This window comes from Sprattus sprattus (genome assembly GCF_963457725.1).
Source record: "Sprattus sprattus genome assembly, chromosome: 5".
NCBI lineage: Eukaryota > Metazoa > Chordata > Actinopteri > Clupeiformes > Clupeidae > Sprattus > Sprattus sprattus.
The window spans coordinates 29,173,125-29,194,283 of NC_137924.1; the positions used below are offsets into that span (position 1 = coordinate 29,173,125).

At 42.6% G+C, this 21,159-nt stretch overlaps 1 protein-coding gene across 1 annotated transcript in view; it reads left to right on the forward strand.

Moving 5' to 3' along the window:
* lrp1bb (low density lipoprotein receptor-related protein 1Bb) overlaps positions 1-21,159 on the forward strand; it is a gene marked incomplete at both ends in the record, with an annotated part of 317,704 nt that overhangs the window by 129,328 nt on the left and 167,217 nt on the right. The window contains 5 exon segments of the mRNA XM_080838235.1: positions 7,683-7,905; positions 12,497-12,683; positions 13,172-13,315; positions 15,616-15,852; positions 16,044-16,224. Of these exon segments, the coding sequence (XP_080694361.1) occupies positions 7,683-7,905; positions 12,497-12,683; positions 13,172-13,315; positions 15,616-15,852; positions 16,044-16,224 (972 nt within the window).

Genomic DNA, 21,159 nt, shown 5'->3' on the forward strand with positions numbered 1-21,159 from the left:
ATTCGCCCTCTCTCTTTCGCCCTCGTGTCCATCAGTCCATTCAGCTTAGAGCACCTCTCCCTTACACCCTTGTGTCCATCAATCCATCCACCCTCGCCCTTACACCTTTGTGTCCATCAGTCCATTCACCCTCTCCCTTACGCTCTTGTGTCCATCAGTCCATTCACCCTCTCCCTTACGCCCTTGTGTCCATCAGTCCATTCACCTTAGATGCAGATTCATCCCTTACGCCCTTGTGTATATCAGTCAGTCCATTCACCTTAAATACAGATTCATCCTGGCTGGAATCGACAGTAGCTGCAGCGCTAAGCCATGTTATGATTACAATCATGCTCTAAAGCACTAGCATGCTAGGTCTGTTCCTATGTAAGATTAATGATAAGCATGTTTAATACAATGTAATTCTAATGTAATACTAATCTTAAACCTCTACCCTTATTTCATGCATTACTGAGCACTGAACAATTTTTGAAAAAGAATTCTCACTCACACACTTCAGCTGTGACTAGAAGGGGTGAAGGATTTAGCACAGCAATTTCTCTTCCGAAAAAAAACTTTTTTCATAACTTTTTGCTGGCAGTTTTCATGACCTTTCTGTATATTTTTTTGCCGGTGCTGCTCTTGACAGTGATGTGCGGCTGCTGACACGTTCATGGTTGACTCAGCAGTCCCTTTGACTTCCTCCCAAGGCCATGTGGAGATGGGCCTCATGCAGAGGAGCCCTTTGGTGTGTCTCATCGGCTCAGCACACATCTAAGCACCCCTGTGCTACCAAGGGTTTGAAGGTCACACTATTTGTATTATTATTTCTTTTCGTTTCTGACCCGCTGGAGAAATTGGGCTTAATTTCTACTGGCCAGCTGTCTGAAATGGCTGTCTACATCATAGGCTGATCACACAGAGAGAGATATAGGCCATTCGAGTGTCCTTATGGCTGGAGCAAAAAAAGAATTCATTTTAAATCCAGTCCACACGGGCCCGTAGAGTTGTGTAACAGCAATTTAACTCCCCATAGTTCCCGGCCTCAACTTTGTTTGGCACGCTCAGTAACTGTCTGTCTCTATGCCTGCTGTTACACAATACTCCTCTGCCTGTCTCAACCTCAGTCTCACCCCTGTGTCAACACCTGCGCTACCATTTCAGTCATTTCACCTAGGAACTGTGGATAGGAACAGACCTGTGTATTTATGTGTGTGTGTGTAGGTGTGTGTGTGTGTGTTTGTAGGTGTGTGTGTGTGTGTGTGTGTGTGTGTGTGTGTGTGTGTGTGTGTGTGTGTGTGTGTGTGTGTGTGTGTGTGTGTGTGTGAGAGTGTGTATCAGAGTCTTTTTGTCCAGGTTCAGGAGTGTCTGCTGGGTTCTCCTATCTCTCATTCATGTTTAGAGGTGATAACATTACTGCCAGTCCTGCTTGTGCTTCCTCAGAGTTGCTCAAATGGATAACTGCTGCTGTGTTTTCTGCAAGATGCTGTCTGTCATGCCACTGTAGTGTGCTGTTTTCTCTCCATACCTCTCTTGTTCTCTTCTCTTAGTCTCTTCTCTTCTCTCAGTTTCTTCCATCATGTTGTTAAGGGGACATTGGGTTGGCATTCTAATGGAGTGTGACTGCAGGCTGAGTAAGATAGATGAAGCCTTTGCTGATTGTATTCCAATTGAACATGGAATAAACAATTTATTTTGAACAATTTATTGAACAGTTTGTTTCAAAAGAAAATAACCTCTCGAAAAAGTGCTGTCTGTGTCATACACTGTAAAAAAAAAATCTGTAAAAAAACAGTAAATTACTGGCAGCTACGGCTGCCAAACAAAAAACGCAAAATTAAAGTAAAACATCCTAATTCAAATAAAGTGCAAAAACCCTATATTTACAGATATTTCCATTTAAGGATTTGCAGAGAAAAACTGTTTTTTTTATAGATTTTTCCTCAATTAATACAATCAAACACCATTAATAAAGTTACATCCCTAACAGTTTAGCAGAGAAAAACTGTTATTGTACAGATTCTTCCTAATTTATTACGAGCAAACACCTTTTATTAAGTTAGGGTACTAAAAGTATAGCAGAGAAACACTGTTATTTTACAATGTTTTCCTCGATATTTAAGATTAAAAACCTTCAATAAAGTGGCAGCCCTAACAGTTCAGCAGAGAAAAACTGTTATTTTACAGATTTTTGTATCTGTTATTAATATCGAACACTTTCAATAAGGTGACAGTACTACAAGTTTAGCAAAAAATGCTGTTATTTTACAGATTCTTCCTAATTTATTACGAACAAACACCATTCATTAAGTCAGGCTTCTTTAATTAAGATTAAACACCTTCAATAAAGTGGCAGCCCTAACAGTTTTGCAGAGAAACACTGGTATTTTACAGATTTTCCCTCATTTATTACAATGAAACACCTTCAATTAAGTGACGGCAATTCACATTTAGCAGAGAAACTGTAATTTTCCAGATTGCGCCTACATTTTTATGATCAAACACATTCAATAAAGTGCTGACACATGCTCAAGATTGTAAAATGATGGTTTTATTTTGGAAGACAATTATTTCAAACATTGACTTGCAGGGTTTGTGATTGAAGAGTTTCAGGTGATGCAGAGTTTATTGATGGAGTACAGACGGGGAACAGGACACAAACAGAGTATACAAATCAACGAAAGGGTTAACAGACAGAGTTCTAACACAAAGATCTAGGAACATGAACTAAAGATCGCACAGAGTCTCACTCTGGCTACTGTGCGCAAGGGCAAAAAACAGAGGTACATGGCTACAGGCCGGACAAGACAGTCACATTACTCCCGGTGCCGTATGCACGGCACTCTGGATAATGCAGTCCTAAAAGTCTGCCGGCACCGAAATGGCTGACTCGGAAGCCAGCAGACAGGGAGCTTGCGGGGCTGGACGCCCACGGACAGAGAGCTTGCTGGGCTGGAAGCCAGCTGACAATGGGGTTGTAGTTGCCGGTGGCCGGAAGGCGGAATCCCAGGGACGTAGAGTGGGCCACAGATTTAGAAGACTTGGGCAAAGGTTTCACCCTTGTAGCGACGAGACCAAACACGGAGTGAGGGGAGTGCAGGTTATATATAGGAGTGAATCAGGTGTGTGTGATCATGTGATTTGGGACCTGAATGCAGTGCAGCTGGGATGGTGAATGATACTGATGACATGCAGCTGAGAGCATGAGTGAGAGTGAAACAGGTGTATGTGTGATTGAAGGGGGCGTGGCCGGAGCGGAGCTCAGCAGGAACATCACAATAGCCTCTACCCACAAAAGTTAAAACATTTGACTTCAGACTCATATTAAACTACATGGAGTGAGTCAGTCCATTGCAAAGTAATTTCCCCCTTGTCTCGTCTTTATTGTTCTGCATTGCTCTGGGCCAGCCAGATCCAAGGTTAGGTCAGGTCAAAAGTATTGGGACACCTGATCATCACACATATATGAGTTTCACGCACATCTCATTCCAAAACTACTCTATAACAGTTGCCTCTCTTATAGGAAGTCTTTCCACAAGATTTTGGAGTGGGTCTGTTGGATTTAGTGCCCATTCAGCATTAGGGAATTTGGACAATGCTCTTGTGTGACTAGACCAGGCTTGCCGATGCCGTTAGAATGGGTCCCAAATATGTATAGTGGTGTTTAGTTCAGGGGTGGCTTGATTTTAACCGAATGAACAAAGTGAGTCTGTGACGGGGCACCTGTGTGACCCACCACTGCAGCCTGTAGGCTGCTGCTTTTGTGGACTGGGTGAAGGTGTTTTGGTGTGTGTGTGTGTTACATGTTTGATGTTCATGTCTTTGTTCAGTTAAAATCAGCACACATTCAATGTCTTGTCTCTGAAATTTTCTGTTTATTTAGTTTAACAATAATCATATTGTCATATTTCATACCGTTTGTCAACCGGTGTTTAGTGTCTAAGTTTGTGTTGTGAAGATGGCGCGATATATGGAGTTTATGTTTAATGAGATTTGGCTGCTTTATTATGTGTCGGCTATGCCGGCACCAAGCCTAATTGCTACCATGTGTAGTCTGTGTTTCCTAGTTGATTGGGAGTTTGATTGTTTAGGTATGGCTGCTGTGAGCCACAGGTGTTGGTGCCTTGCTGATTGACACACCTGAAATCAATGATTGGTATGAGCCAATTCAAGGTGCTTGTCAAGGCTACTTAAACTTACCTTTGTTCTTTGTTCAGGAAAGTTGCCAGTTTAATAGGACGTAAGTCCTTGGAGCTCTCACGATGGGCTAGTTACCTTGGTCCTTTTATTTGCTTTTGTTTTGTTTCGTAGTGAGAGTGATCGTGTTTAATAAGGACTCTCACTGACCAGTTAATGGTCCTTTTTATACATGTGGTCTTATGTGAATTGCTTATTTGTTGGTGGCTTCATGCATTTGTCCTTAGTGAAAACTGTATTTTTTATATTGATTTAGTATTGTCAGTGTTTTAACTGCCTTTGTGCCTTATTTGGGTTAATAAAAATACCCATCTTTCTAACATCTTCAACCTCCTGAGTCCTCTTATGAGTAACATCTTGCTCTAAGCGTGAAGGCTATCCCGACCTTTTACAGAGTCTTATCTTATCAGGATAACCCAATCAGCCAGCAAGATACGGGAACCTGTAACTAATATCATAGGTTGACTGACCTGTCAGTCTGACACAATGTGCGCACCCAAGACTATTTTGTTGCTATCATATGTCCATGGTTGCTATGGTAAACTCTGCTAAGTCTGTGCGTGAAAAACATAAACTAATACTTTCCTTGACTGGTCCACACATGTGTCAATCATGACTGTAGACCAATGAGATGCAAAGATATCCGAGTGCACAACAGAGAAGGTGGGATGTAATCAGTAATTCACGTGCATTTGTTTTGCCGTTTAGCCACGCAAGTTTTGACAGTTCTATAACGTAATGCAGGTGCACAACAAAACACATTTATTCTACATCATCATGGCTTCTAAAAATAAAACAGAGAGCCAGCCCCCAAAAAGATTGTTTTTATGGGGTAACAGTAGTATTGGAAGAGCTTCAACGGTTGGATGACGAGAAGATTGAAATAGAGTCTGGTAGAATCAGAAAGCAGCAAAAGTCACGGAAGAGTATATGGAGAGATCACCGATTATTTATCTTCTAACTTTTGATTGGGATGAGATATCAGTTCCAAATTTGTTCAAGTGATGGCATACCCTTGGGGGCACACAATTATATGACAAAACTGGGCATTTCTATTAATTTTCCTACTTACATCCACAGTAATCTAGATGTAAATGAAAAAAAATAGGGAGCGCCTACATTTTGGGAAGGTTATCGACATCTTTCTAAAATTTCAGATATCATATATGGTACTCATAGCTTGACGGGTACTCTGTAACATCAAATTGAAATTTTCCACCATACTGTGCCTAAAACTCAAAAGTAAGCCTTTACATTTGGGCATGGAATTTTTAGGTCATTTAGGAAAAAACATCAAGGTTCTAACAGGTTAAATGAAAATGGGTTTGCAAAAATGTTTATGCTGAATTAGTGAAGAATTCACTGTAAATTTACATAGAATCATGCTAAATTGTTAGTATGTACATAAACCATAATATAATGAGCTACATATTAAATTACAGATTATCAGTGTAATTTTATTTACATTTGCATGTATTTCAGAAAAATGGAAAATGTATGTATAAATAATACAGTTATTTTCTGTAAAAAAAATTGAAATCCATGTAATTTGTCATTATTGGCATTATCCTTAAAATAGGAGTCGTGTTTTTAATTTATAGTTAACCTCCATTATTATATGTAGTTTTGTATACAATTTCAAAAAACAGAAAACCACTGTAAAAATGTAGAGTTATTAACTGTAAAATTAGGTTGTTTTTTTACAGTGTACCGTTCTACCTTTTGCATCCTCCCACGAAAGGGTAACACTTTTTAATAAGATTTGTTCATAATCTTTCACAAGGTGTTACCAAATGGTTAATAAGATCTTTACAAGCTCTTAGAAGACATTAGATATCATAAGTAGATTACTAAAAATACAATTTAAAATGTTTATAAGACACATGTAAAAGTTTACTAGAATATATTTATATTCTTCAGTATTCCAAAAACATCACACTGTACAATTCACTCTCTGTCTGAAATGCTCTGTTAGAGCTCCTGTGTCTTTCAGTTCCCCCTTCTGATGAGCCAAGTTTGCTCTGATTGGTCAGCTAGGCGGGCAGTTTGGATTGTGTTACAAGATTGCGGCATCTTGTAACAAGGGGAAAGGGCTGAAATTCCAATGAAGTGTTTTAGGCAACTAAGAAAAAGGTTTTTTTCCGGAGAGAGTTACTCCCTCTGATGTGTACTTTGGGCTTTGTAACTTTGCAAACCGTTTATATGCACAGAAATATGATACACACCTAAAGAACACACCTATAATATATACACACCTAAAGAAAGGGAAATAATAATAGGTCCTCTTTAATAGCAAACCCATAAGCAATAAAGAGGTCCAAGAACCCATATAAACATATATGTAAAGGTCTAGTTCGCTATTTAGAAAGATTATAATGAATGGTGTATAGCACAGTAAGATGATTAACTAATACGGTTAATGTATCTTTTATTTATCAGTTTATTGAGTTTATTTTGCCACCTGCTATTTATACTTCATTGAGGTTTAAAAATGAATAAACATCAACCACCAATGAATGACCTCCCATGAATGAAAATATAAAAATGTATAAAAATGAATATTTAATAATGGTTTTAAAACATTACCAAAGGAGGAAATGTCTATCTCTCGTTCCCCTTCTCACGCTCTCTCAAAGCCCATTGAAAGGCTTGGGTTGTTTATATTTGCTCTTGTCTCAAAGCCTCAAGCCTTTTCCGTTTTTGAAGGCTGTCACCATCATCAAGTCAAGGAAGCTTTTCAAGCGCAGCCTTATTCACTCTTTTGTCTTGAAATCACAACAGAGGACTGCTGCCACTACATGCACTGACGCTCTGCTTCAGTCACAAACACTGAAATTCCCTTTTTGTCCGACTTTATACAGTCAGGTGTAGGATTAATTATTATTATTTCAGTTCACATCACACCTCAGTATCTTGAAGCAAAGATAGAAATGATGTGCCCATGGACAGTTGCACTTCAAGGCTCTGCAGTGGTTCTTGGTGTTTGTTTTTGATTCAGTTGGCCGCCTGTGATGATTTTCGGCCTTTTCACAGCTACACCACCCTCTGGAATGAAATCACACGAATAAATGACAGAAATATGTCTACAATACACCCTAGACTCACAGCTGTTGTGGGATTTGAATACTCCGCTGGGCACCAGGCTTCATTATGCTCTCCAAAGATACTCTCATATTGTCAGTCTAGCTATGTAGTCTCATGGCAAAGCCTGTAATATCAGCAACAAGGGTCTAATAATAGCCCACAGTAGGAATGAGGAATTATGCCCTGAGTCAATATGTGGTCGAAATTAAACAGTAAATTGTATTGCAGTTTGGACATTGTGGTAAATAAAAAGTAATGTAGTAACTAGTTATAATTATTGTAATATAGTGAAGAAATACTGGTGGTAATAGTTGTAATAATACTGTGATTTTGTTTGTAGGAATAGGTTGATGGCGGGTTTATAAAAATGGATTAACAATGTAATGAAACTTTTTAAATAATGTTTTTTTTCTTCTCTCCAGGATGCTCTTCTTCACAGACTATGGTAATGTGGCGAAGGTTGAGAGATGCAACATGGATGGCACCAACCGGACCCGGATTGTGGATTATAAAATAGAACAGCCAACAGCAGTCACACTGGACCTGGTTAAAAAGCTTGTGTACTGGGCAGACGCCTATTTGGATTATATCGAGGTGGTGGATTACAATGGCAAAAACAGACTGACCATCGTCCACGGGACCCAGGTTAGTGGCACGGCAATAACATACTAACTGTGGAACAGATCTGTGTAACTCAGCAATCACACTGACTAGCTGTGAGACAGATCTGTGTGACTCAGCAATCACACTAACTGGCTCTGGGACAGATCTGTGTGACTCAGCAATCACACTAACTAGCTCTGAGACAGATATGTGTGACTCAGCAATCACACTAACTAGCTGTGAGACAGATCTGTGTGACTCAGCAATCACACTAACTAGCTCTGGGACAGATATGTGTGACTCAGCAATCACACTTACTAGCTCTGGGACAGATATGTGTGACTCAGCAATCACACTGACTAGCTGTGAGACAGATCTGTGTGACTCAGCAATCACACTAACTAGCTCTGGGACAGATATGTGTGACTTAGCAATCACACTAACTAGCTGTGAGACAGATCTGTATGACTCAGCAATCACACTAACTGGCTCTGGGACAGACCTGTGTGACTCAGCAATCACACTAACTAGCTGTGAGACAGATCTGTGTGACTCAGCAATCACACTAACTAGCTGTGAGACAGATCTGTGTGACTCAGCAATCACACTAACTGGCTCTGGGACAGATCTGTGTGACTCAGCAATCACACTAACTAGCTGTGAGACAGATATGTGTGACTCAGCAATCACACTAACTAGCTGTGAGACAGATCTGACTGTGTGACTCAGCAATCACACTAACTAGCTCTGGGACAGATATGTGTGACTCAGCAATCACACTTACTAGCTGTGAGACAGATCTGTGTGACTCAGCAATCACACTAACTGGCTCTGGGACAGATCTATGTGACTCAGCAATCACACTAACTAGCTCTGGGACAAATATGGCCCTGTTCTGGCTTGGTTCCGGGATTTCCAGCATTACATCACACTCAAGAATGTTCTTTGAGCAGTGCCGAAACCCACTGCTTCAGACCAGTTATATGTTAATGTACTCTATACGAGGAATATGTTCATATGTCATTTTATCTAGATACATACATTTACTCTCTTAGCCGACTTTTTTCATCCAAATTCAGTAAAGATACTGATAGGAGATAGCTTATTAGCTTGGATACTTTCAATAACATTAAAGTGTTATTTATTTCCTAGTGGAGCAGTAACACAGGAACTTTTTAGTGTTATGGCTCTTATTGATTTTCTTTGTTCCACCTGTCCTTTGGCGGCGCTTCAAGCACATTTGAGATATGGACACCACTCAAACTCTGACACATCTGTCCTAAACCTGTGTCATGCTCTTGCTCTTTCCTTATTGTTGTTTTTCATCCCTTTTTTTCTTACTTAAATGAACGGTGGCATATTTGCCTATTGTGACTTTTTATCGCACTAGGTTGACTGATGGTAGCTCTGTCATTTCAACCACGCCATTATGTTTACATACTTGGTTGGTTATCAGAGACTTTCCTGATCCTGAAGTTAAAGGTAATAGAGCATGAACTGCGAAGCTTCAACCTCATCACTAAGTTTACATATCTGACTCCGAATATTCCGGTATGTGACAATTTTTCCACTGAACAATGCAAAGTCAATAGGAAAGCGTGAATTTGCATACTCTGTGCAATCACTGCATACCTCCTATACCCTCACCACATACTGAGTTATGTGCATGTTACTTCAAAGAAGGATCACATAACTTAAACTTTAAAATGACTAACTCGTGGGGGATTTTATTGGTATTGACTTGCAAAAAGATTAACACAAGGGTCAAGAACTAGAAGCACACCACTGATTTCAATGTTGAAAGATCAGTAGCAGTAAAACAGTCCACCTATTTATCAACGTAGGGGTTTTAATCAAGTCGACAATAACAGTTACGTTTAGTACCTTGCCATAAGAGCAACAATTAAACTTTTGGCACCACACCAACCAGAGAATTTCAACATCATTCAGTCTGGAAAGGAAAAAAAAACACTCGGCCAATCTTGAGCGATTCAAAAGAAAGACTGCTAGCGTCACTGCTAAAAATCATGATCGCTACATCAATGACCACTGCGCCAATGATTATTCTGAATGCTGTTATATTAGTCATAAAGCCTACTGTGTGCTGTATGCTCATGTGTTAGGGATGTATAATTTGCCATTTGCTGGGCAAGGATTAGCGATCCTCTGCTGCTCTTGAACAATCACACTTTGCATTTTCTTGCGGAAATGCATCTCTAGTTATTCCTTAAATTATAAGCAGAACTGGAATACACACAGCCTAGACAGACTCTGAATTTGTCTCATGTTCCATTTATGAGGCACAGTTCAGTATTGGTTTAATTAGAGCAGGAAAGCGTATTGTCCCATCTAATGGTAATGCGTGCCGTAAGTGCCGCCTTTCCGTATGCGGTATGACTGCATAAATAGAAAGTGTGATTACACCTGAAGACCCAAATTCACCACATCGTCCGATTATTAATTATGCGAACAAAGCAAATCGAGTGTCCAGAGGTGAGACTGCTCTGGCAGGGATGGGAAGAACATTAGAATTTATTTTCTTCCTCTCGATTGCTCTTCAGAGCACGACAATGGGGGATTATCAATATTCAAAAGTGGACCTTGACAAAGCCAGCCCCGGTGTGGGTCTGTAATTGCATGTGAAGGTTGAAGGAAGGAGAAAGGGGAAGGGGCTAGTAGTCTTTGTAGTAGGAGTGCAGGTGTTCTTTCTGCAATGGCTCTAATGAACGTGAACCCACCACACACACACACATGTTCACACACACACACACACACACACACACACACACACACACACACACACACACACACACACACACACACACACACACACACACACACACACACACACACACACACACACACACACACACACACACACAAACACACACACTCTCACACACACACACACACATACCCAACTCACTTTCCCATTGTTCCAGGCACTTCTCATTTATATGATAGATTCTAAATGAGGCATTGCACGCTTGAGGGAAATCATAATCAGCTATTAGTCGTTGTTATGTAAGGCAGCATTAGCATCAGCAAGAAGATATTTCACCTTTCAGATCCTCCTCAGAGGTGTGTTTTGGGTCTCTGTTTGGAATATGAAAACATGCTGTTATGGACCCTATGGACCAGGGTTGAATTCCTCTCATGCGGCCAGGGCTTCTTGTAGATAAGAAAGAAAAGAGAAAAAGACATAAATTGTGCATTCAGATGTAAAACAAAGCTTTATGTTGTGCTTGTTCATTGGAAACAATGACAGTAAAATACTAAAGTAGGGATTTTCCTCTGACATAAGATGAAACTTCAATGCAAAGCTATTCCTTGGAGCCTTGTCACCCCCTATCCCACCGTCTCTCTTCCCCCCCCTCTTTCTCTCCCTCTCATTCTCTCCCCCCTCTCTCTCCCTCTCTCTCTTCCCCACTCCCTCCCACTCTCTGGTTTTTCTCAAACATGTTTTTCCTTCTCCTGCGGGTACATGAGATGCCCAGAGGACTTGTGTGTGTGTGTGTGTTTGTGTGTGTGTGTGTGCACGCTTTATTACGTGAATCAGGTTCACCCGCCCCTGTCTGATTCCATCTCACTTGAGAGTGGTAGTTTGAGGGGATGTATATCTGTGTGTGTGTGTGTGTGTGTGTGTGTGTGTGTGTGTGTGTGTGTGTGTGTGTTTAGGTGTGTGTGTGTTTGTGTGTGTGTTTGTGTGTGTGTATGTGTGTGTGTGTGTGTGTGTGTGTGTGTGTGTGTGTGTGTGTGTGTGTGTGTGTGTGTGTGTGTGGTTAGCGAGAGTCTAGCCATCTGTGTAAAGCGAGACACGTGTGAAGCATCGGGGCCAGCGACCAACAGGAAGTCCCCTGAGGACCCCTGCACTCTGTGCGACCCCCAACCCCACCCCCACCGCGCCCGCCAGGCCCCGCTCGGCAGCCAGCATGTTGGACACGACCCCTGTGACTCCCAGAAACAAAAACAGGAGAATGTGGAGGGCGCTTGAGGGGTGGCATGGGTGTGGTGTGGTGCGGTGTGGTGTGGCAATTAGTGACCTGCATCAGTAGACCTGCATTTGCCGTCGAGGCGGAGCAGAGTCCAGCATCGGCATCCCTATCACAGGCCCGCCTCCATCTGCCTGAGTGTCATCAGACTGAGGTTATCTGATCGTGGCAGCAGCAGCCAAGGCGGTGGTGGCAGCATCAGACCTTGAAGTGATTTTCAGTTCAATGATGCGTGCTGTCATTTCTAGCAGATTAGAGGGGACACATTAAAGGGCTTCAGGCTGATGGGCTCTTACTGCCAGACAGCTCACTTTGCTCCTGGCTTCCATGTTTGGCTGCACTTTATTTAATCTTGCCAAAGGTACTATGTACTAAACACTTAACTTACTAATTTTTAGTAGTTGTATTAAAATGTAATTTCATTCCGATGCAAGATGTACTTGCTGTTGATCGTGGATTAAGGATTAGAGTTAGAGAGAGTAATATTAAAGTTTGTACTTAAGTAAGAAATACCTTTGTAGTAAAACTTTTTTCCTTGTCAGGTTATTGAAGCGCACTGTACTTCAGGCTGTTTTAAATGAAGTGTTGTGCTTCAGGCTGACCCTCACTGTGTCTCAGATGGCCAATGCTCTTTGTTGTAGGTCTCCTACGTGTATGGATTAACCGTCTTTGAGGACTTCCTCTACGCAACCCACGCAGAGTCTGCCGCGGAGTCGGCCGCGGGCATTTTCCGGATACATCGGTTCAACGTTACAGACCCGGAGGTTCTGACCAGCACGGGGAATTCCAGGCTTATACATGTTTATCATAAGCTCAGGCAGCCAAAAGGTAAATGGATGAGTGTCCACCTCTGCAGGATATATGCTGCAGTTTCCTTTCCATGGTTCATTGGCTGCCTCCTTGTCTATCTCGGCTGGTGTTTTAGTCTTATTCGTAGCAATAACACATGACATGACCAAGCATGTGCAGCACAAGCATAAAGCCATGCCCACATTAGAAGATGAAGCATAAACACATTACATGCATTGTGGTTAGTGCTCACACACACACACTACACACACACACACACACACACACACACACACACACACACACACACACACACACACATTTCATGCATTGTGGTTAGTGTTCTGCACACACTAGCATTTTAACTCTACGCCAAGAGCTGACCTTCATTCTCCACCTTGACTTTGTGGGCAGTCTGTACAGGATGTGGTTTTGATGATGTTTCCTCTGTGTGTGTGTGTATTTGTGCGTGTGTGTGTGTGTGCGCGTATGCGTATGCGTGTATGTGCGCGTGTGTGTGTCCACAGTTAGGAGCCACGCCTGTGAGGTGGACCTGTACGGGAAGCCAGGCGGCTGCTCCCACATCTGCCTGCTGAGCGGGAGCTACAAGTCCAGGACCTGCCGCTGCCGAGTGGGCTTCAGCCTGGGAGGAGACAGCCAGTCCTGCAAACGTCAGTGAATGTTCACCCAACACACGCTGCCTCAGGCTTTTAAGGGTTGTGTATGTTAGGGTGTGCTTCTAATCTGAGGTTGAATCAGAATCTGTGTGTGAATGGAAAATGTCTTTCTTTATGTTTTCTCTCTTTCTTTCTCTCTTTTTTTCCTTTTCACTTTCGTCCTTTCTTTCTTTCTGTTCATTTTTGTGGTAGACCCTCCTCAATGCTGACACAGTGCTCTCCATCCCCATGTTGCTAACTTTTGAAATTAATTTTCTTACAGACAGCTTTTTAATTAAACCTAATCTCATGTAGACTGCCTTTACTCACCAGTCAAATTTAGCAAACAAAAACCTGGATACACATCAAACATCCTGCTGACTCTCTCTCTCTCTCTGTCTCTCTCTCTCTCTCTCTCTCTTTTTTTTTCTTGAGGAGGGAATGTGATTGACTGAGTTGTGGATCTCTCTCTCTCTCTCCCTCTCCCTGTCTCTCTCTCTCTCTCTCTCTCTCTCTCTCCCTCTCCCTCTCTCTCTCTCTCTCTCTCTCTCTCTCTCTCTATTTCTTCATAGATGCACATCACCCTCGCTCAATCACTCACAGTACATCAAATATATGAACAAGGCCTTTTCAGATGTGTTTTGTATACAATTTAATGGAAAAGGCCACACACATGCTGCAGTCCCATTTTAAATCAAAGGAGTAAGAGTGTAACGATCTGCCCTTCAGCCTGAAGACGATGATGAAGAAGGCCTTGACTAAGTTAATCAGTGCAGTAGATGAGAAGCGTGGCTATCAAAATAGCTTGACGTATAATTGCTTCAATGTACACACCAGCGTCCTCCTCATCAGGTAGAGAGCGGCAGTGCTTATTGAGAGACACCCGTGGGTGGTGCTGTCAAGGCAGGGGGGATAAAGTGCCTTGTGCTTGCCCAGTATATCAAAGCCTCTATTCTGCTAGACACAGACGAGCACGGGGGATGATGAGCATGAGCGCTAGCTGCTCGCCGCAGTGCTCCTCAAAGCGCCGCTGCCTTATCGACCTGATATCGGTGTGATTCATCACAGGCGTAATGCTGTTTTAAGTTGCGGTGGGCTGCGTGAGCTCACCTGATCAATGGACATTACCCATGTGACAGTGAAGGCGGGCGCTCAATTAATGACACGATTCGGGGGAGAGGAGAGGAGCGACGACCAGTGTCGCCACGGTAATGAGGAGAGCGGAGCTTCCTGTGACACGTTTGATTTATTCGTCCGCCCAGATGTTCTCAAGACACCTGTCCCCCCTCATCTCCCCTCACCATCTCTCTCTCTCTCTCCATCTCTCTCTCTCTCTCGCATTCTCTATGTGTCTACCTGTCTCCCCCATCCACCTTTTGTAATGGCATTCAGTGATTTAGAGCGCCAGGGTCCCTGTGCTCCCTCTCTCTGCCACCCTGTTGTGTGATATCTAGGTCTCAGGTGCTTAATTGTCTCGGAGGTAGGCAGGCCTCCCCAGTCTGGATGATGAATGAAAGGAGGTGTCTGTGTGGTCTTACCCCACGGCAGACTCCGTCTCTTGGGGAAGGCAGGGGGAACTGGGCTGACAATGAGGGAAATGTTCCCTTTTGTTCTTTCTTGCTCACTTCTCTCTCTCTCTCTCTCTCTCTCTCTCTCTCTCTTTCTCTCTCTCTCTATTGGTCTCTCTCTCTGTCTTTCTTTCTCTCTCTCTCTCTCTACTCTCTTTTTTTCCAGTCTTTGCTCCTCCTGCCCTGCTGTCGGTGGCATTTCTATACCTCTATACCTCTCTCTCTCATTCTCTCTTTCTCTTTTTTTCACATTCTTTCACATTTCTCTTTTTCCATTTCACACACACACACACACACACAAATGCAAACACTCTCTCCATCTCTCACTTTTCACACACACGCACACACACACACACACACACACACACACACACTCCCTCATGGTGACTTGTCTTATTTATATGGCTCTTCTCCTCTCCAATTAATCACTGTCAGCTCTCCGCTCTCTTAAATCCGACTGACAAACTGCCACGCATTCTTTTAAATCAAACGATTGTCCGCAGTCAACAAAGTTCCAATCAGCGGAAATAACCTTGCCAGCACCTGATGCATGAAAGCCTTTCATCACGCTAATTTCTGTCCTGGGATGGCAAAGTGACTCTGATTGCTGCAATCCATTACGCCGACTGCATTAGCTCGGCCCGGTAATGGATGAGGAGCCCAAAAAAAGTTCATCTTAGGATGGCTGTACTGGATGACAGCAAAACATGGTGAAAATTGTGTCGTTCTACCTCTGTGTGCTTGTAGGGCCCAAGAACGACCTGTTCCTGTTCTACGGCAAAGGAAGACCAGGGATTGTCCGTGGACTGGGCTTGAGTGTGAAGTCCAGTAGCGAGCACATGGTTCCAATAGAGGACCTGGTGAACCCAAGAGCGCTGGACTACCACGCTGAAACAGGACACATCTACTTTGCCGACACCACTAGCTTCCTGATTGGACGGCAGAAGATTGATGGGAGTGGTCGAGAAACCATCCTCAATGAAGGTGATCACTGTTCTACTATAAACCATTTGTATTTATTATTAATACAATAAGAATAAGAATAACAATGCCCACTGTCATTATACTCACTTTATTCCTTGCATAAAATAATTTCAATTTCATTAAAATGTTAAATTGCATTAAATAACTAATCATCTTTAAACTTCTTGTGGCAATTCCATGTTTTTTCCTAGACCTGGATAATGTGGAGGGAATATCAGTGGACTGGATTGGGAATAACCTGTATTGGACCAATGACGGCTATAGGAAAACCATCAGTGTGGCCCGCCTGGAGCGAGCCACAGAAACCAGGAAAACCCTTTTGGAAGGGGGCATGTCCCATCCCAGGGCTATAGTGGTGGACCCTCTGAACAGGTACATGACTGGTTAGCTTTCTGACATTGTTACATGTGGAATGCAAGCTTTAAGTCTGCCACTGTGTTATTCTTCTTATTCTTCTAATTCTTAAAATACAGATTAGATGTACTCCTTTTTACGTGCAAGTAGTGGTTGAAGTAGTATCAGTATTTAAAGGAGTAGGACCATGAGGGGTGAGAGCAGTTTAGGAGCAGCAAAGTAGTAGTCAGAGAGGTATTAGTAAAAGTAGTGTTAGTGTGGGAATTAGGAGACGCCAAGTAACTAAAGAAATTGTGATAGTATTAGTTTAAATTCTAGTAGTAGTAGTTGCTGGATTAAAAGTATTTGTGATAGTAGTTGCTGGACTAATAGTATTTGTGGTAGTAGTTGTTGCTGGACTTATAGTATTTGTGGAAGTAGTTGCTGAAATAATAGTATTTGTGGTAGTAGTCGCTGAAATAATAGTATTTTGGGTGGTAGTTGTATCAGTGGTGAAAGTAGTAGGATGAGGAGAAGTAACAGCCGAAGCAGTAGTGAAAATGTTGTGGTAGTTTCAGATCATACTGAGTGGCTGATAAAAGGCCTACATTCTTAGCTTTCTTTCCTTTTTGTGTGCTGTTTGGATCGATATAGAAGACCAGAGAGTATGGAATCCCAAACTTTAATAACTTCTAAAGTAGAGAGGGGGGTTTAAAAATAAACAGAAGCTAAAGCGGTTGTAATGCATTGATTTATTTTTCTTCCCCCTTCTGGCCATAATCTCACCTAGCCAGGAAGCCTGAGTCCTCATTACAATCGGTTTACAAACGTTTGTTTGCCCTCCGCTTAGCCTCCGAGGCGATTGAAAGGATAGGAAATGTACACAAGCAGTGGATTGTGGGGGTTAGCGGTAAGCTAACACAACGCTGGCAGTAAAAAGGGTTGAGCTCGATGGCCCGCAGCCAATCTCATTATCGCCCGCGCTGGGTGTGAGGCAAAACTCTTGCATCCCGAGGAAGGTGGGTGGGGGGTGGGGGAGGAGAGGGAGGAGGGGTAGGTGTCTAGCTTGAGGCAGATAGAGGCGAGGAGCAGATATGAGGAAACAGTTTCTGTGTTATTAAAACACACACACAAACACACACACTTCTGGCAGACATTAATAATGACCATGCGCTTGTTTGAAATATTTGCAGAATACCAAATAGCACCTTCTAAAATACATAATCCTCTTATTTACCATTGTTTGCTAGGTGATTGCGTGACTCCAGAAGAGGCTCATTTTGAGAGCACCCATCCTGGGATGCATTTCTAAATGGATTTTGTTCTTGGCGTACAACTCAGGGACATTCATATTAATGAAATAGTCGTAATTGTCATAATTAAAGAAGAAAAAATAGCACAAAAGGCTCATTAGCTGAGGTAATTAGGTTGCTGAATGTTCGTCAAACATTTTCGTTTCGATTTTTGCATAATCAACCACCAGCCATATTGAACAACTGTTTTTTTTTGTTCTCTCTCTCTTGAATCAACATGAATAATAGAGTAAAATAATGAAGAATTCACTCAAAGAATTCATGATTCATACCATTCTCTGTTTCAGGCTTCTGGGGCTGAGGTTTTTGTATTTTTTTTACTTTTTTAATATTTACATATGTAGTAACTCCCATCTCGGCCAACAAAACAAACGAAAACACACAAACACAGTTATCTCCCTTTGGAAGATCAGATCAGAAAGTTCATTCATGTGAAAGCGATCGAGGGGGTAGTTGGCATTGACTGTGCGGCGCGAGTGAAATCAACACGTCTCTCGGAGGGCAAAGGCCAGACTGGCAGAGTGCAAATTGCCTGGTTGGCAGCAGAAGAGGAGTGCTCTCTCTCTCTCTCTCTCTCTCTCTGTCTAAGTCTCTCTCTCTCTTTCTCTCACTATCACTCTCTCTCTCTCTCCGTATGTCTGATATGCCTTGCTGTGACAGCTGAGTTTAGATAAGTGAGATTTAGAGACCTCTGCGAGCCTAAGTGCACCTCTGCCTGTTTGATGTTTGTGTGCAGGAGGGCACCCTCAAAACTCTTAGGACACTCGTTATTAGATTCGTCTTTCCTTGCAAGGCTGACATGTAAAAACCAAGCAAACAAAACACCATAAAAAATCAGTATCACTGGTTCATGCAGGATGACTTTCTTCAGAGGAGGTTGATGCTCATGCCAAGTGGTCTTGCTTTCCCTGCTAAGGCTTATTTTATTTTAAGGTCGAGGATTTGGATTGCTATTTCGCATAATGGCCTTAGCTTCTGGTCAGTGTTGGTTTGAAGTCGGCTATTTAAAAACAAGAGAGTGTTAGCATCCCTCTCTCAAGCTGCAGGGTTATTTAGCAGCAGCAAAATGTGAAGGAGGAGGAGGAGGAGGAAGATGAGGAGGAGGAAGAGGAGGAGGAGGAAGGCAGGCTTCATTTCCCTTCTTTGACTCCATCAAAATCCACTGTAGGAAACATCATTTGTACACTGAGACACAATGTGTGTGAATCTGAATGGGTGGGAATGAATGGGCTTTGGACGTTTCAGTGTGAGTTGTATTATTTTTGAAAGCAGGTCTTGTCTGGAGCCAGCCAGTCAGTGAATGTGCATGGCAGGAGAGAGAGAGAGAGAGAGAGAGAGAGAGAGAGAGAGAGAGAGAGAGAGAGAAAGAGAGAGAGATAGAGAGAGAGAGAGAGAGAGAGAGAGAGAGAGAGAGAGAGAGAGAGAGAGAGAGAGAGAGAGAGAGAGAGAGACCAAGACCTCAGAACAGCAGGAAGCTTACTAAGGGCCTGCCTCCATGCTTGATGCCAGTCTCCATTCTATTAACTATCAGTTTTTCCCCTTTAAATGGGTACTTTACATACCATGTTGCTGATGAAGGACTGAGGGAATAAATCACTATAAGTCTCTAATTCCTCATGGTAAGGGTGCCACTGCTTCATGCGTATGGGTCCTATTACTGTAGTGGTGGTGCATACCCTCATTAAGGAGGGCTGTTTGGCAGGTAGCAGGAGATGTTCAGCTTCTCCCTTGTGTTTTTCTCTGCATGCAGCTATGGAACTGCTAACATGACGAGGATTAGCTTCTATGCCATTTATGTGTGAATGCCACCTCTGTGAATGCCACCATCTCTCTTTCCTTCAGTGTCTCACTCTTTTTCTCTCACTCATTCTCTGCTTGGTCTGTCTACTACACTCTGTTTTCCCCTTATCTTCCTCTCTCTTTCCCTCTATATCTCTCTCTCTCTTTCTGTATGTGTGTCTCATAATCCATTTGTTTGCCTGACTCTGAAATACACCCTTTCACTCACTCAATGGCTCGTTCTCATCTCTTGTCCTTTATGTCTTAGTCTGTCCCTTATCCACTTCTTCTTCCATCCCCATGCATCCTTTCTCTCCTTTCTTCCTTCATGTTCTTTTTTTTTGGTCAGATTATTGCCTCCCCCAGCAAGGACTAGGAGTCAAAGTGTTCCTGTTTGCTTGTTGAATTATTCATCAGCTCATGAAGACAGTGCCGAGAGAGAGAATGAGAGAATGAGAGAATGAGCAAGGGAGCGAGAGAGAAAGAATAAGTGAGGGAGAGAGAGAGAATGAGCAAGGGAGAGAGAGAATGAGGTAGAGAGAATGAGAGAATGAGCGAGGGAGAGAGAGAGATAGAAAAAGAGAGAGAGAGAATAAGTGAGGGAGAGAGAGAGAGAATGAGCAAGGGAGAGAGAGAGAGAATGAGGTAGAGAGAATGAGAAAATGAGTGAGGGAGAGAGAGAGAGACAGAGAGAGAGAACAAATGAGTGAGGAAGAGAGAGAGAGAGAGAGAATGAGAGAGATGGACAGAGAGTAAGAGAGAGAGAGAGAAAGAGAGAGAGAGATTGGCGACTCACCCTCCATCAGAATGTGCTTTATGTTCCATACATGTAGCGGGGCTTCTGTTACTGATGAGATGAGAAGGGGGCTATGAAGCCCTTTGAGCAGCTCACAGAGCCAACAAATCCCTTAAGTGCGCCCTACAGACAAAGGATCCTGTCAAAACGTTGACCCAATCACTTTTCAAATATCACAAACCCTCCGAGAATACAGGACCACTTTTTCCCAGGCCCCAATTTTCTGCCTCAGATGCATAAAGAAAGAGAAAGAGAGAGAGAAAGAGAGAGAGATGGCCCTCTGGAGATCCAGCCCAGATAGCCAAAGACTTCAGAACGGACCTGGCCGGGGTCCTGCCTAGATCTGCCAGGTCTGAATCTCAAATCCACCCCCAAATTCAATATGCCAACAAAGAATAGGGGGGAGAATAAACGGTTGCTACATCTACTAAATCCCATTACATTGGAATTACACAAACTAGCCTTTGTCTTTAAGACGTGATATACATTGTGTTTAACCAACTAATTAAGACAGTGTTCACCTTCATGTTGTTCACGTGAAATCGATGTCCACATTACAATTAAGTAAATCCAACAATAAGTCAATAGTCAATCAGGCATGATGGTGACAAGCTAGTTGGACACATTTGTTCAAGTACTGCTTGTATCTGGTTGTAGGCATTCTGCCATGTATTTTGATCATGTTGGTATGTATCAACCATGCTCAGACAGGTTACTGTATAATTAATTAAAAGCTCCGGTCAGGGACCATAGTGACTAGTTTATGCACACTGTTCACCAGGGGCATAGTGGGAACAAACATTCTGGTGCACAGGAAGATGCTTGATAAGGGGACAGCCTTAAAAATGCGTCTTGTACATGCACTGTCCAGGAAGTATTGAAGGCAACTCAGATAATATTGAGGCCTTATGCTGGGTCCAGACCCAGTTCTCACAGCTGTATCTAGCAGGGATTGCGGAAAAAAGATATGGTTGGCATTTTTGAATGTTTTTTTTTTTGTGTCTGATGTTTATCTTCTTGGAGAGACACTACTCCACATAATCAAAGTGTTTCCCTGCGGCTGGGGGCGCCATCTTTTAGCATTAG